An 18,226-nucleotide genomic window follows, 5' to 3' on the forward strand; every position below is an offset into this window, starting at 1 on the left:
ACAGCATTTTGCTATAACCTCCACACCTTCACTTCCTAAAAGCTGACTTTTGTCACTACACAATACATCTGTGGAAGTGACTATTCATCAAAAATAGGATAAATATTGTCTTAGGTGTATGAAACAAGCTGGATCCTGTAGCAATGCAAACACAGTTTCAAGAAGACCAGAAAGGTATTTTTATGAAGAGTTACCGAATACTCTGGCAACAAATCCCAGGGGAAACTGAGAGGCAAACATGGTCAGAAACCAGGGGGCAGCATAGAGACTAGGGCCAATCTCATGCTCCTCCAAGTGATTGTAGAGATCTCTGTGGTAATCGTGAAGAAGTCTGGAAAGTTGATACATCTGGATCTGCAAAGAAGAGAAAAAGAAATGAAGAACTGACTAAGAATAACAGACTAACTGGAAGTTATAAGAACAAAGCCCATGCTACTCTTTCTCATGAGAAAGAAGGAGTGAAACATATCTACCAATTCATGTTCAAACACACTTATAAGAAACTAATCTGAAGCCTTTTCAGTGACTCAATGGGTAGCACTTCATGATTGGCCACATTAACCATCCCTCTCACCCCTAAGCTGGCAGAGGTGATGCTCCCTCTTTCAGGGTTCCCTGTATTTTCTCCCTACAATAGCCAGCTATGCAGGGCTATCTGAAGACACACTTCCATACAAGGGCTACTGAATGTAAATTAGTCTTAAACACAGAGTTGTGTGTGTTTTTCATAATTTCCCAATGACCTCTCTTAAACTGAAACATAAATCTCTTTAAGATCTAATCTTCTTTATAGTGCCCCTTCTCTTTAGTGTTTCTGCAGTGGAGTCAAAAAGCAGAATCTGACAATCACATCACTAACAAATTATATTGCTATTATTAGCAGCATCCTTTTTACAGAGGCATAAAAACAAATACCTGTAAAATAGTCATGTCGGGACGATACTGTTTCCTTAGGCCCATGTCAAACATAAGAAACTTCAACATCTTAAAAGCATCTTCTTCAGTCATATGAAGCAGCAGAACTCCTGCTACAAAACTCAGGCCCTGGCAATACCCTACTTCTGGGTCCAGAAGAGAATAGGCCTTCAGAATATTGTAGAGTGACAGCTGCCCAGCTCCCAGTTGTGCTGAGAAATAAGGATGTGTTGGAAAGGTGCGTCCTGTGAAAACAACTGAAGTTAGCAATTCAAATGTTAAACAAAACAAAACAAGCTTGCTAGGTTACCAAGTTAAACAAACAATCTTTTTAAGTCAACTTTCAGTGCTGACATTATTGAGTTTATTCTATAAGGCAAGGGGAGGTTAGAAATATATATTTTTGTAATTTAAAAAAGACATGGCTTGGATGACTGCTGGGGTCCAAATAAAGAAGTCTTAGACCAATGTTCAGCTATCTGGACCAGATTCTGATCTCAGTTTCCCAATCATAAATTGAAGTCAGTGGTGTAAACTTCAGATTTACCGTGATGCAATAATAAGAATCTGATCCTCTCAACCAAAAGCAAACAGGACCACCACTTCCCCCCTCTACTCAATTATCCATAAACTCTTCAATATTGATTTGGGATGGTCTATAATAGCAACCATTGTGATGCCTATTGGACAATAGTAATTCTATTCGTTTCTTTATTTATAATTAGCTAATCCAAACAACATAAATTTACATTTCTGATTGATCTGTGCTACTTGCACAGTGAGATAGAACTAATCTGCTTTTTTATCAAACAGGGCCATTTTATTGAACTTTCCCTAAAGATTCCTATCAGTATGTAAATGACCACATTGAAGGTCTGTCGTTCACAGAATATTAGCAGGTGTTTCAGAAACAGATTTTTGGAAGAATGAAAAACAACCATGAGATTTCCCCCCAACAACCTATCTGAATTCAGAGGATGTTTTAATACTTCTTTTGTTCCAGGGCAAGTGATATGTCTTTTGTAGTTGCCCACTTGTTAAATATCACCCCATCCTTCAGCTTCTGGAATGTTGCTGTATTGCTTGGGCTGGAGGTGTGCTGGCAGATACCATCAGAGCTCTTGTTTCAAAAAGACAAAGCCTGGGGCTGGTTCTTCCTGCATTCCGGTTAGTGCTCTGAGCTACCGAGTGGAAAACCTGCATTTGATTATTTCTGAGTCTGGTCTCATGGCTGCCAAGACTGTTAAGGAATTAAGTGCTGCAGATGCAGAGGGAGTGTGATTAGCTTCCCAAGTGAAAGAGCAGCTTTCATTTTTCTGCAGGGACTTCTTTCCCTAAGCTAGACGTTATTCTAATACATTTTGATGAGAGACCCACTTAGCCTCTCTCTGTCAGCAGTAAGGCCCCCCTGGCACTAGTCATTCAGGGAGAAGGTATAAACTGGGGTCTGGAAAAAATCCAATACAGAGGGGTCCTGAAAAAGGAGTGGGTGGGGTGGAAGCAATGTTGCTAATCTCACTATTTGGTGTATTTCTTAAAGCCCTAGCTGCTGCTGGAGTCCTGTAATTAGATGTGAATCAGCTTTTTCTTAAAAAAGTTTGTGGCCTTCATAATGGCAGAGAAAAAGCTTAAAAATGTGACCTAAATGCACCTTTAGAGGCTCAGATACTAAAAGGTAAATAAAAAAACCCTACATTTATTTTTTAAAAATACTGATTTTTAAGAGTGATTTTTTTTTTCAGAGGGGTAGCCGTGTTAGTCTGTATCAGCAAAAATAGCGAGGAGTCCTTGTGACACCTTAGAGACGAAAGCTTATGCCCAAATACATTTGTTAGTTTCTAAGGTGCCACAAGGACTCCTTGTTATTCTTGTGATTTTTGAATGCTTGAAGTTGGTAAGTTTGGGAAGAGCGAGAATACTGCAGGCATTTACCTCTGAACATGGCACATCCCTACCCTGTAGCGCCAAAAAGCCAGAAGCCAACAAGCTCAGCAGGAGAAAAAAGTGAATGTAAATCCAGTTATTTGTTCCACATTCACTCCTGCATTTTGGGTCTGAAGTCTCCCATTGACTTCAATAGGCTTTGGATCAGATCCCATGAAAGGCAAAATATAAAAGTCATCTTAAAGTTACGTAGACTGATTTTTTAAAAAAAGTACTGAAGTTACAACAAACTCCTACGAGTTCTGTAACTGAAAGATGAGAGAAAAAAAATCCACTAATTTTTAGTTTATTTTGTCCATACACAAAGTGCTGTCAAATCCACAAGAGAGACAATCTCAGATTATCTCTCTTGACTAGCCAGTTAAGACTTTGGAGGATCAGGACCTACATCAAGTGAACCTCGTAGCTCTAAGGTGAGCAGAGATTCTTGTAAGTCTTCATAGGATTGTCCCCTCAATTTGTATGGACACTTCACAGATCAAGAGGGAAAAGAAGTTTTTTAAAAATCCAAACAGGAAAATGTGATTAAAATTTTTTTAAAAAATTAAAAACTGGCAGAGAAACTGAGGCAGGTGCAGTACATGATTCTCCATTTTTTTAATTGAGCAGAATGTAAGCTCCTTGGGGCAGGGACTGATTTTCTGTTCCATGTTTATACAGTGCCTAGCACAATGGGGTCCTAGTCACTACCGCAATACGAATAATACAAATACATTTCAAGTAGACAGTGATCATCTGATGGTTCTGATAACGGCTGTACCACTATACAATTCAGTATGTCCCCAACTTCAGAATGAGAGACAAATATTTTAATATTTATACTAATGCATAATCACAACAGGATGCTCCAGCTGAACTGTATTATATTGATTCATGGCAGCTGTGCTGTCATTGCAGAGTCTTCAGTGCCTACTAGCACACTAGGCATTGTTTAATACAATTCACGTCCTTTTAAACTTGTTTTCTTAGGCAAGGTTAACATCAACAAAGATTTGTCTTTCTTCGCTATTCCAGCTCTGACAAGGTCAGATACCGACACCCTTACTCATAGTTAGCTGTACTTTTCAATTCCGTGAATTCATTGGCACGTCTTGTGCTGCTCATTAGTCTTAACTATGAGCCTGGCTGTACACCTGCTCAGGAGTGGGGGCATGAGCTACTCACATTGCCAGCTGCAAAACAGGGAGGGAGAAAAGGCAGACACCTTCTAGTGGGATGCTACTGCATGTTGGCAGAGAATGGCAATGGCCTTGGCTCAGTTCTTCCAATGCGTCAGCCAGGAGCAAGCCAGCACAAAGAGAGTAAGCTGTGACAGGAAAGGGATGGGCATACCTTACTTCTCATGGAGCAAGGGGGAAGCAGGAACCAAATTGTGACTCTCAGTGCCCACCCTGCTGCTTGGGCAGTGGTGGTATGTACTGCCCCTTCCTCACGCTGGACTGCAAGATACCAATTCAGCCCAGTGTGAGTAACAGTATTATGATTTGGCCAAGATCTCCTTGACTTAACTTGGGAAAGCTCTGAAAGTGTTATAGAACACATCCCCGAAAACAGCAATACCAGGAGGGATGAGCTGGAGTACCAATGAGAAGCACAGTCAGGAAAGTAACTGAAATACTTTCCTCATGGATTGTATTTTCTAAATGGATAACCTACCTAATTCTCAATTACTGAGGGACCATCTCCACTCATTGTTATATTTTGCTTTCCACAACCAAATCTCTGTACAACTTTTCATAGATTCATAGATATTAAGGTCAGAAGGGACCATTATGATCATCTAGTCTGACCTCCCGCACAACACAGGCCACAGAATCTCACCCACCCACTCCTGCGAAAAACCTCTCACCTATGTCTGAGCTATTGAAGTCCTCAAATTGTGGTTTAAAGACAATGAGCAGAGAATCCTCCAGCAAGTGACCCGTGCCCCATGCTACAGAGGAAGGCGAAAAACCTCCAGGGCCTCTTCCAATCATGAGTGATGCACCCGAGTATTCGGATTCTAATATCTAAACTGTATTGTTAAATTGTTGGATCATATTAAAGAAGTTCTGTATTAAAATCACAAATTGAGTTTGATTCCCCATAGTTTAAATTCCAGGGTATTATTACTCTTTAAGAGGTCTCTTGGTTTTTGGTACTTTTCTCTCCCTCTATGTGTGAAACTTGCAAGCTGCTAATTGTGTTAGTACATTCTAAGACAGAGTCTGTTCTCAAAGCAATTCTTTGTAACAACAACTACTCACACAGAGAGAGACTCAAAGCAATACTCTGTAACAAAGAAACAGCACCCAGAGACGCCCCACCCTTTTGTTGTATTAACAATTGTGATTAAAATAGAGATAGAGGATGTATGTGGATGGATGCTTGGTGTGGATAATAACTGAATGATCAGGGAGGTGCCAGCCTAAGAATCCAGTGTCCATTGGCTGAAGAAGGCGTCAAGTGGAAATAACCAGAGGACCCCCGGAGGGCAGACTGGAATCCACCCAACAGCCTCAAGAATGGGAGAACCAAAGAACAAGATAACATCTGGCAGCAAGGAGCCGTCAGGAATGTGACATCTGCTGATTTATTCAGCAACAGCATGATGAAGCAATTCCCATAGACTGGCATAGGAAGAAATTCCTATAAAAATGGACTCTAGAAAGTGAGAACTTTGGGGGGGTCTGATTCTGCAAACCAACTTCCAGGAGCATCAGATGAGCATCTGACAAGGCCCTGCTCCCTCCTCATGTCCAGGCCACCTGGCCAGTGGCTTGGCATGAGCAACTCTAAGGCTGGTAACTATGATAACAACCTTGCAGAACCTGTGTGTGTGTGTGTATGAATGAATGTGTGAATAAATATGAAATTGAATGGAATGTTATAGCTATAACTAACTGCTTACTATGATTCTTTCTGTATTCACAATAAATGTGGCATTTTGCCTTTTCCCCTTTAATAAGATCCTGCTGGTTTTTATTTTATTGGTATAACAAAATCTATTCCCCTAAATTTGGTTTTTGCAGATTATGTACTCTATGTATCATATGACTTTATCCACAAATACAAAGTTTGTTTTTAATCTAAGCACTATCGCCAGATGTACAGACACTCTTTTCTCAACCTATGTATGATATAATTTTTTTTACATTAGCTTTAATAAAATCTTTAAGCTACACATTATGAGAAAATACCCTCCTGTCCTCTGAACACACAGGTTCCACCACACAGCTATGCATTCTCACACAAGAATTCTTGAAGATCTATTTCAGATAAACATATCTGATCGCCTAGAGAAATGCTAGTTGGAACATGCAAATTCTTTGTAACTACCTGTCCAGCTCTTTGCTGCTTGCCTGTTCACAACAATTTTTTTTACTTCCCTCCTTAGAAGTATTTCATTTTCTTCGTTCATCTTATTAAAGTTTTAGGGCTTGGTCTGTCCTTCAGATATGTCTTTCCCATACAGTTTGAAAACATTAACGACTGAATTTATGCAAAAGCGCACAATTACTACTTTTACCAGGACATACATTTGTTTTATATATCTGAGCACATAACAGAGACCATGAAGAGACAGTGTGTGTACACACACTTCTATTAGCATGGGGCAAAAGAGAAAACACCTGTAGACTACTGAACCATCAAGCCCCAAAAGCCTGCTGGTGAGCCATCCTATGCACTATTGACTAACTACAGGAAAGGCTAGCCAACCCCCCTTCCCCAAACTTCATACTGTGGAGCTGACTAGACAGAGGAGATTTCAAATAAGATCACTGAAGCCTATATTCCCTTCTCTATTCTTAGCCTATCTGTGTCATACTGAGGTATGACCCAGGTACCTCTTGGTGCCAACTGGCAGAGGAAACAGGGATTACACAGGATTTTAGAGGGATCCCCTGGGTTGTATATCTGAATAATAGTTCATCAAAGGTGGCCTGTGAGGTCTCTACCAAGAATCAGTTGCTCACTGGTTGACACAATCATTGTGAGATGTACATATAGATAATCCTTAAAGAGTTGGGTATCTATACTGAAAATTATGCTCTTAAGATCTTAGAGTTAAGGCGGGTCACCGAGAGGTGACATACCTTGGAAATGTTCCTGTCAGGCAGGAAGTAACTGACACTTATAGTTAGTCCAATAAAAGATATTACCACAACCACCTTGTTTCTCCAATATCCTGGGGCCGACATGACTACAACATCTCCCTTTCTGGCCATTTGTGTATTGTATGTCTCACAGTGTATGCTAATTTGCAAACTGATCCAGGTGCAAATTCAGAGATTACAAAATTTACAGGAGAGGAAATCTACAACAGAGGGTCTCAACCTTTCCAGGCTACTGTATCCCTTTCAGAAGTCTGATATGTCTTGTATACTCCAAGTTTCACCTCACTTAAAAATTACTTGCTTACAAAATCAGACAGAAAAACACAGAAGGTCACAGCACACACTCACTGAAAAATTGCTTACTTTCTCATTTTTACCATATAATTATAAAATAAAATTGGAATATAAATATTGTACTTACTTTTCGGTGTATGGTATATAGAGCAATATAAACAAGTCATTGTATGAAATTTTGGTTTCTACTGACTTCACTAGTGCTTTTTATATAACTTATAAAATTAAGCAAATATGTAGATAAGATGATGTATCACCTGGAAGACCTCTGCCAGTACACCTCGTTGAGAACGACTGATCTACCGGACCAAACAAATAGTAGGAAGGTGCCCTGTTAATGAACCCAAAGGATTGGTGTGGTACATCTTGAAGTTCAAAGAAACACCTTCACCTAGGAGGCAACTGACAGCACGCCTTACTCATGGAAGAAGGGTCACAGCCTACCTGCTATAAAGCACTGCAAGGATTTTGGATCAGCGATACTTGGTTACACATGAGAATATCTTGTTAATTAATGCTAGGCTCTAGACCACCTGTTAGGTTTGTTTGTTTCCAATACTTCTACTTGCTACCGCTTGAATCTCTATACTTTGTTCAATGAACTTAGGTAAGTTTACAGTGAAATCAAGTGTAAGTGCTGTGTGTTAAGTGGATCTGAGGTGGAACTGGTAAGCTGGGGTGGACTGTTCCTTTGGAAGCAGTTGCACTCCAGAGAGCCTCTCAGAGGGCTTGAGGGTTGGAGTATACCAACAGCTGACCTGCAGAGGGACAGTGGGGCCTGCGAGGTCTAGAGGAGAGCGCTTGTGTGTTGCCCGTGGCCAGTGAAGATGGGGAGCTGACCCAGGGCAGGCACAGCCAAGACTTCCTGATGCTAAGGATGGGTGGTACCTCACAAGACTAGGTACCACTTGGAAGCATCACATTCGGACCACTCTTGAAAGTTATTACAGGCAGATCAATGGCCACAGCTCAGCCAACAAGTTGTGCAACCAGAAGCTTTATATTCTTTTTTCTTATTTTTTGTGCTGCTAAATGTTGGAATGTGATAGGCTAATAATACTCAGCACTGACTGTGACAGAGCAATGGCACTGCATAACACAAATATTTAAATACTCATAATGTGAATTGCAAGCAGTTGGTTGGCAGCCGTAGAAGTAATATCATGATCAAATCTACATCAGCCAAAAACCCTGCACAAAAAAATCCTCACTTTAAATGTGCTTTTGGCCTTTTACTATCAGCCATAAAACAAACAGCTTTGTAATATAACAAAAATTATTTACTCAGATTCCCTCTCTTTTGTTAGTAATTAACCATATCTCTCCACGGTTCTGAAGAATGCTAAACTCTTTGTAGTAGATGCAAGTGTGGTGATATACCAATTAGAGGAGGGAGGGAACATTCTTCTCTACCGTATAACACCTGGGTCACTTTAACTAATCCTAGCCAATTCCCTCACAGCTGCCTCTGCTGAAGGGATTTACCTCTGTTCCTCACAAGAAAGAGCTTGTCTACACATGGAGTTGTTCAGATGCAACCCTAAGCCAATGCCCTACAGTAGAACCTCAGAGTTATGAACACCAGAGTTACAAACTGACCAGTAACCACACACCTCATTTGGAACCAGAAATATGCAATCAGGCAGCAGCAGAGATAAGATAAAAAAAAGAAAAGAAAAGAAAAGAAAATACAGTACAGTACTGTGTTAAACCTAAACTACTAAAAAATAAAGGTAAAACAACATTTTTCTTCTACATAGTAAAGTTCAAAGCTCTATTAAGTCAATGTTCAGTTGCAAACTTTTGAAAGAACAACCATAACATTTTGTTCAGAGTTACAAACAACCTCCATTCCAGAGGTGTTCATAACTCTGAGGTTCTCCTATATTTCAAGAAAGGATGGAAAACCCCATCATAACCAACTATTTCTGGTGAAAGTCTGTAGTACATTTAAAGCTGCCTGATTCTAGGTTTAAAGAATAGTTCATTCAGTTATACTCTCTATACAAATTGTAGTTTATCTTCCCAAATGCATATTATTGCCAAAGTTTACTGATTTTATTAGTCTCATGCACAATTTTACCATAATACTTGGTTACTAGGGAAAACCAACCTAGGGCCCCAATCCCGCAAGGGGTTGAATATGGCTCTGTGCTGACGCAAAAAAATAAAAATAAGAAGATCCAATTGCAGGATCAGAATCTGAAGGCTCAGTTGCATCCAACCTCTTAGAGAGGGCAAAGACTGTTTACTCTATCGATGACAACTTCTATATGAAGAATCAGGCCATGGCCAACCTATTCCACACCAGCCAGTGGTATTAGCTAGGGGCAGAGGGAGAAGACGTTACACACTCCTCAAGGGTGACACAGCAGCCATGCTTTCTTGCCACTCCTGAAAGCATCAACCTTGTGTGAGGCGCAGTGCCTTGCAGGTGCTCTTGCTGGCGTGGTAAGTGCATCTCCCTAACATGGGGCTGAGGTTTAATGCAGCAGTTTAGCCCCTATTCCTCTCAGCTAAATTACTATTCTACAAAAATTCTTTACTGTAATAATAGTAATAATTATAATTATAATAATAATAATAATAATAATCTATGTGCTACCTCTTTAGGATAACCAAACGGCATCTAAAATGCACAACATCTATTAGTCATTCAGATTAAAGCAAAAAGTTGTACTGATTTTCCCTCAAGTTTTAACCAATTAACCACATGACAGTTGGTTAGCTATTTACAATTCATACCTTCCATAAATGACAACAGTTTCATTACAATTTTTAGTAATCAATCATAATGATTATTCTTTCATGGACATGTGAAAAAAACCAAACCATAAACCACATTCTCCTTCCGTAGTACTCTGAAATATAGGACCAGTTTATCCATTTATTATGGTAGAATTCAATGCATGCTCTTTAGTCTAAGAGTTAATCAGGGATTACAACCGAGGAATAGTTGGAGTCTTCTTAGAAAAACAGATTAAATGTTTGTGTTTAAGATTGTACACTGAATTAAAACAATATCTAGGAGGAAAAAGGAGAATATTTATTTGAATTCTAATATGTTTTCAACAGGGCTACAGGCCACACCATACCAAGTATTTATGGCTATGTAGGCAAAATTTTAATTGCCCTTCAGCCTGTAGCAGATTACTCCTGGGGGAATTCCATGCCAAAAAATTCAAAATTCTGTCCACAATATTTCAAAATTCTGCATATTTTATTTATTAAAATAACAATATAATCAGGCCAGTTTCAATTATTTTGGTAATTTATTTTAGAATATCTGTGGGCAAGTATTCCTGCAACAATACAGACAACAAAAAAGATTCAGGAAATATTTTTTGACAAATGGATTCCTTACTAGGCATAGTAATACCGAACTGTGAATAAAAATTAATTTAAACTACAATACAGAAAGGTATTTTCTGCGCCCCTCAAAAGCAGTGCAAAGGCTTGGGGGGGTCAGGGATAACAGAGGAGCTGAGGGAAGTAATTGCTGAGAAGAAGCCTGGGTGTGATCTTGGAAGGTTGTTGAGTGCACATGGGAAAAGTATGGAACAGAGGTTTCTTTGTGGGGGAGAGATCATTAGGGAGTTGGGGAGCCTCCCCCATGCAGACCCTGGCTGACCCCTAGCCTCTCGCATTTAGTCAAGCACATCTGTCCCTGCACCCCCCCCATGTGTCCCTGCATCCCCTCCCTCCAGCCCCAATTATCCCGGCACCCTCACTCAGCTACCTGTCCTCCCCCATCCCCATGTATCCTGCAACCCCACTCAGCCAGCCCTCCTCCCCTGTCCCCATATGTCCCTGCACCCCCGGTCCCTGCACCCCCCATGTGGCCCTGCATCCCCATTCCCATTTAGCCCCTAGCTCAGCGCTGTCACCTCACTAGCTCCTGTGCCCCCGCCCCAGTCTGTCCCCACCACTAGCTCCTCCACTAGTCTATGTGATCCTCCCCAGCAGCTCCACATGCCCTGCTCTATCCATTCCCCCTATATCCTGTGCCTCCTCACTTGGCCCCACGGGCACGGCACTGTAAGGCAGACTCTCCCGCTTCCTCTCCACGGCTGGCAGAGCTGGCTGCCCTCTCTTCTGGTGTCGTAGCAGTCCCTGGTGGGCTAAAGGTGTAATTGCAGCACCTTCCTGGCAGAACGTATTTTCTGCAGGGGTGGAAGGAATATCTGCAGGGGACATGAATTCTGTGCATGCACAGTGGCACAGAATTCCTCCAAGAGTAATATCTGGGTTCCAATATCTGGGTTCCAATGAGGAAAGACAGCTAACGATAAAGATAAGCCTGTGGCTGGGATGATGGAGGGCAAGAGATAGTCAAGGGAAACCTATCTCGGAATGAGAAAAATAAATCTCTTTTGGGTGGAAGCTATATATTGCCAGTGGGGAGGAGAGGCTGGAGTTGGTAGGGAACTACCGTTGAAAGAGGAGAAAGACTGCAATAGACAATACCTGGGGGGATGACAAGAAAGCAGCTTAACAAAGTTTGTGAAACTAAATGTCCAACTCATGAGTGAACATGGCTGGTATGCTAGTTGGCAAGAACATCGCTGCTGGTCACAGCTCTTAAGAGGTCATTCTTGGCAATGTGCCAACATAATAGTGTTCAATAGGGATCCACATCTTAAAGAACACATGCTTTTAGGATTCAAAGTCTTTTGAGCTGAGTCCTCTTTTGTGTTTTGGGGCAGAACTGTTATATTTTGGCAATTTGAGAGAGAGAAGTAATGTTGACAAGGGCAGAGAAAAGGAAAATGAACAGATATTCATGAAATAATGTCTTTTAAGTGGCCAAAGACTGTTTACCTTTAACTCCCTCTCACTCTCAATAAAATTAGCTCAAATCACTCCTCTTTGACACAACCCTAAAACAACAGTTTCACACAATTTAGTCTTAGTATGTCACCCTCATATTATAAACACCCTGACAAGCTTTAAATGAAATACAAGAATGAAATGGAAGACGGGTACAGGCAAAGATTTTCTAAAATGTTGGCCTAAAGTTAAGCCTCCTAAATCCGTAGTAAGTGGCTTGACTAACAAGGGTGCTGAACATTCAGTAGCTCCCTATGAAGCCAAGGGCAACTGCTGAGTGCTCCGCACCTTTGAAAGTCAGGCTGCTTGTTCAGGTGCCTAGATATGATTTTAAGAACCTAATCTAGGCTCCTCTTTTTAAAAACCTTGACCATAGTGTGACGCTGGCAGGCCAGATGCTCGCTCATGCCAAGGCCTCAGGCCTCACTGAACACTTACAAATTCATAGCTGGAAACCAGTCTTCCTTACCTGTGTGTTAGCATTATCAAAAGAAATGTTAGCTGTTATGTTGATAAGGATGTGTTTAGTGTTTTCTAAAATGCTTGTCGGATGCTACATGGTATTGTTCTCACTCAGCGATATCCTATCTTGTAAAGCGAAAGCAAGCATTTGCATTGTAAACCTCTGTAACTATGTAACTCATCAAACAGGGAAAAAACATTGTGTAATGAAAATGATGGTGTCTGACAAGAAAGTGTTAAATTCTGTTCATTAAATGCAAATGAGCCATTGCATGGAATCAAAGATCAAAGACTTTAAGTGCATTCCCCCTCCCCATGAAGAAGGGACCTGCGTGGAGACTGTTGCTTTCAGTTTGGTTTCTGTGAGAAGTTAGAAATATGGACACAAGGAAAAATTCTTCATATCTGGAGTGTCTGGATCAGTGGTTCTCAACCAGCATCCCAATTAGCACACAGCTGCGGCCCAGCTCAGTTGTGTGCTAATGGCCAGTCTGCGTGGCGGGGTCCAGGTTCCCAGTTACCCGGTGCAAAGGAGTCGGGGCTGCAGCCTGGCTCTGTGAGCGCTGGGGCAGCCACACAGCGGGTGTCTGGGGCTTCCAGCCAGTCCCGTGGGGTTGGGGGTCCAGCGCAGCCGTCCGGCCCTGCGAGCTCTGGGGCAGGCGTGCCACGGGGGTCCAGGGCCCAGGGGGGCAGTCATACGGGCAGCTGTCCGGCCCCGCACAGCGGGGGTTGGGGACAGGGCTGCCAATGCCCTGCCACCCGGTCCCTGAGGCCCAGGAAACACATTGTGGGCCACGATAAATAAGTTGAGAACCACTGGTCTGGATTCTAACAGGGCAGAATAACCGAACAAGAAGTCTGAGATCCCCAAAGTTACACTGGGTAGCCCTTAAAGACTTTTGGGAAACAGGCAGAGTACTACATCTCTGCTGCCTTTTAAATTACAGACTGACTCACATGTACATATATTTTTACCTGCTTTAACCTCTCAGTAACTCTCATTCCTTTTTCTTAGCTAATAAACCTTTGGTTAGTTTACTATGGAAGTAACTTCTATAGCGTTGTCATTGGTGTGAGATCTATGATGTGAATTGACCTGAGTGAGTGACTGGTCTCTTGGGAGTTAGTGTAACCTGAATATTTTGTAATTTTTGGTGTAAGTAACCATTTATCACATAGTCCAGCTTGCCTGGGTAGCAAGATAGCCTGGAGTGTCGAAGGAAGCTGTCTGTGACTCCACTATAAGACTATTGTATTACTTTGGGAGTTCACATTTGGTCCTGGGTTGGTGAAATCTAATGATAGAACATACCACGGGTGGGGTGTCTGCCTTGCTTTTTGACAGTTTGCCCTGAGGCTGGCACTCTGGTCGTGAGCCACTCCAGACAGCATGACACACAGTATTTTAAAGGAGAAACTGAGTGAGACTCAATAAATACCTTGCAAGATATTTGAACTTCTGTCAGAGAGAACTGTTTACCAAAATAAAATAAAACCAAAATAATACCCATTAGAACCAAACTCCTACACTTTCCCAAGTAAAGCTGTTTTAAATAGAAGGCAGCACTGAGGATTAGAAATGAGTCGCACCTATTTTAAAACAAGCCTCAACTCTTACAAACAGATTTGCTTCCCTGGCAGTTTCTATCCCGTTGACTTTAGGAGTTCCCTGTCAAAGTCTGAAGTATAGCTGCATTAATCACATATACCAAAGTGCTTATTAATGCCCTAGCTAATAAGAGGAGATTGTAGAACATTTCTGCATTTAAAATATGGACTTAGTGATTGCTAATAATGTGAAGTAATTATTTTCAATTATATCAGATTAAAATCACTTCTCACCCATAACCTATTATTAATCCAAGAAATATTTTTACTAGTTATTTTCTTTGTTAGAATTCTCCCGCTCCAAAGGTTGTGAAACTTTAGTTCTCATTTCACAATGCTGCTGTAGACTTACCAAGGTCAATAAGTATTGCATGTTGCTGGGAAGTTAATTGTTTTAAGAGTTCTTTGTAGGGAGTGTCCTTTGGCTGCTGCTTACTTGGAAACTGATGTTTAAGATGGTATTGTTCTGCTAAAAACTTCCAGATCTCACCCCGGTGATGACGTGGTACTCCTTGCAAGAAAGGGAAAAAAAATAAGGGTGAGTGGGAAATACTTTACTCTTCTAATCACAAGAGCAAAAATATGTCTCAAGTAAACAGTCCAGTAGAACCTCAGAGTTCTGAACCCCAGAGTTACAAACAACCTCCATTCCTGAGGTTTCATAACTCTAAGGTTCTACTGTATTAGCCGGAGTGAGGCTTGGGAGATCTATCTAACAGAAACTGTCTGTGACCTTCCAAGTTATACACCCTGTGGAAGACTACAGAAGCTGGCTATGCAGCAGGCCTACCTAGTTAGAATTCAGGTTCATCTGGTTTGCAAAATGTACCCTCTTTCCCCCCACTGGCCAAAGCATAAAAATCCTAATGGGGGCGTGGGGGTGTGGTGTGTGCACACTGGTCATGCGGTTGGAACAGCAGCTGCATAAGGCTGAAATTAGAAGTATGCAACCATTTTGAGAGAAAAGCACCACAAACAAACAGCTACTGTACCAGCTTCTTTAGGCAAGTACCAGCCACATAGGCCTCTAAGCAACCTAAAACTGCTGAACCGTTAAGTTACAAGTCTTCTCCACAGCTTTCCAAGCTGAAGTACACAATCTAAAGCTTTTTGATGGAATTGATATAGATTACTTTCTAATACCGCAAACTATTGTCCTTCTGGTTGGCACAATCAGAAATTTGGGAATCATCAAGAAAGGGGTAGATAATAAGACAGAAAATATGATATTACCTCTGTATAACTCCACAGTACGCCCACACCTTGAATACTGCATGCAGAAGTGGTCGCTCCATCTCAAAAAAGATATACACTGGACCCTCGCCAGAACGTGGGATTTGGGATCCATGTGTGGTACGGCGTTAAAGCGGGGACCACGTTATAGCTGGCACCACGTTAAAATGAATTGCAATTAAAGTAATTAAATTTGGGATCCATGGCCACGACCTCATTATATGAGAATCTGCGCTATGTAGACACGCGTTCTAGCGAGGGTCCAGTGTACTGGAGTTGGAAAAAGTAAAGAAAAGGGCAACAAAAATGATTAGGGGTATAGAACAGCTTCTGTATGAGGAGAAGACTGGAACTTTTCAGCTTGGAAAAGAGGCAACTAAGGGGGGATATGATAGAGGTCTATAAAATCATGAGTGATATAGAGAAAGTAAATAAGGAAGTGTTATTTACTCCTTCTCATAATACAAGAACAAGAAGCCACCAAATGAAATTAATAGGTAGCAGGTTTAAAACAAACACAAGGAAGTATTTTTTCACACAATGCACTGTCAACCTCTGGAACTCCTTGCCGGAGGGTGTTATGAAGGTCAAGACTATAAAAGGGTTCAAAAGGGAGCTAGATAGATTCATGGAAGATAGGTCCATCAATGGCTATTAGCCAGAATTGGCAGGAATGGTGTCCCTAGCCTCTGTTTGCCAGAAGCTGGGATTGGGTGACAGGGCATGGATCACTTGATGATATCCGGTCTGTTCATTCCTTTTGGGGCACCTGCCATTGGCCACTGTCAGAGGACAGGATACTGGGTTTGATGGATCTTTGGTCTGACCCAGTATGGCCGTTCTTATGTTCTTACAAGGTACTGTGCACTAGGATTCATGCACACCGTAAGCACCCAGCATGTGCAATTCAGACATCATCTAGTGATTAAAACACAGGCCTGACAGTTAGGAGGCATGTGTCCTATTCTCACTTCTGCTATAGGCTTGCTGTGAGACCTTGGGCAAGTAACCATATTTTAAAGCCTCACTTTCCCCATCTGAAAGAGGAGATAATACTCCTTTCCAAAATCACACAGGTGATGGGAGGCTTAATTTATGATTACTTGCAATGCGCTGAAATCTGTAGATAGAGAAGTGCAAAGTATTATCATAACTAAGGCCCTACCAAATTCATGGTCCATTTTGGTCAATTTCACAGTCATAGGATTTTAAAAATCATAAATTTAATGATTTCAGCTATTTAAATCTGAAATTTCACAGTGTTATAATTGTATAGGTCCTGACCCAAAAAGGAGTTGGGGGGGCACACAGTTATTGTAGGGGGTTTGTGGAACCGCTATCCTTACTTCTACGCTGCTGTTGGCAGCGGAGCTGCTTTCAGAGCTGGGCAGCCGGAGAACAGTGGCTGCTGGCCAGGATCTCGGCTTTGAAGGCAGAGTTGCCACCAAGAGCAGCGCAGAAGTAAGGGTGGCCTGGTACGATATCACCACCTTTACTTCTGTGCTGCTGCTAGCGGGGCGCTGCCTTCAGTGCTGGGCACTTGGCCAACAGCCACTGCTCTCCGGCCACCCAAGTCTGAAGGCAGCACAGAAGTAAGGGTGGCAAAACTGTGACCCCCCCCCCAAATAAACTTGCGACCCCCCCCGCGCAACTCCCTTTTAGGTCAGTGCCCCCAATTTGAGAAAAACTGGTCTCCTTGTTAAATTGTACAGTATAGGGCAAAATCACACAAAAGACCAAATTTCACAGTTCGTGACATGTTTTTCATGGCTGTGAATTTGGTAGGACCCTAATTATAATGGTTCAGGCTGTGTTACTGTTCAACATGAGGAAAGGTACTTTACACGAAGAAGTCACTAGGGCTACTCATAGCATAAGATTCTATTCAATGCAAATAAGGATATTCCAATCTAGTCTTAAATGTGTTGGAATCAAGGGTTCACTTTTAGAGTCATCTATGAGTTGTGGTTTTTATTGTTTCTTTTGGTAAATATTTAAAACATAGTAAGAGATCAACACAGGAGGTCAAAATTAAGTCAGTTATCAAATAAGGGCTGAGTGGAATCAGACCAAAACTTTTTTCTTTTCTTTTTCTTTTATTGGGGAAAAAATGCAGATTCTGCTACACTAAAACAACTTTTGTCAATTTCACTCAATTGTTTCAATTGGGGGAAAAACCTAAATGTTTCATTTTTGATATCTGTGAGAAAAAATATTTTTATTCAAAATAGCTTTGCATTTTTAAATTTCCTTTAATTTTATTTTAAATTAAAAAAACAACAACATTAAAAGCTTGAAATCAAAAATGTTTTATTAATCAAAACAAAATTTTCCTTGACTTTTCAGAATTGCCCGTGAACTGAAAATATCTGTTATTGGCCTGGCTCTAGAAGAAATATATACGAGCACAATTTTACAGTACTTCCTTACATAAAAACCAAAATGAGTAAGTATTTTTCTGATATGTATTTTTAATAGATCATCATTATCTCCAGATCATTACTTTGTAGTGAAACTCCCGTAAGAACATGCTAAGAGCAAAACTGATATTTGAAGCAAAACCAGAGCACAATGTAAATAAGGAGTATCTTCACAACTACTTTCAGTGTTTTGAACTTGGTTACTGAATAAAAATACATCAAATGGTGTAAACAGGCTTTTCGATTCACTGAAGGAACCAGATTCTGTTCTCAATTACACTCCTGCAATTCCGTTAGCTTCAATTGGGTGAACAGGTAACTGGCAGTAGACTGGCCAACAGTATAAATCTATTGCTACTGTATACACCATTACAGATCAATTAAATCCCCTTCAGGGCAAATAGTTGCTAAATTATTCCCATA

General features: G+C 41.1%; 1 protein-coding gene across 3 annotated transcripts in view; it reads right to left on the reverse strand.

Annotated features, from left to right (window-relative positions):
• Nucleotides 1-18,226, reverse strand: part of TBC1D1 (TBC1 domain family member 1) — a 205,463-nt gene that overhangs the window by 28,646 nt on the left and 158,591 nt on the right. For all 3 annotated transcript variants that reach the window (XM_073342291.1, XM_073342290.1, XM_073342288.1), the window contains 3 exons: nucleotides 14,503-14,661; nucleotides 916-1,160; nucleotides 195-354 (listed from right to left, as the gene is read on the reverse strand). In XM_073342291.1, the coding sequence (XP_073198392.1) occupies nucleotides 195-354; nucleotides 916-1,160; nucleotides 14,503-14,661 (564 nt within the window). The remainder of the gene's footprint in view (nucleotides 1-194; nucleotides 355-915; nucleotides 1,161-14,502; nucleotides 14,662-18,226) is intronic.

This window comes from Lepidochelys kempii, chromosome 4 (assembly GCF_965140265.1).
Source record: "Lepidochelys kempii isolate rLepKem1 chromosome 4, rLepKem1.hap2, whole genome shotgun sequence".
NCBI classification, from domain to species: domain Eukaryota; kingdom Metazoa; phylum Chordata; order Testudines; family Cheloniidae; genus Lepidochelys; species Lepidochelys kempii.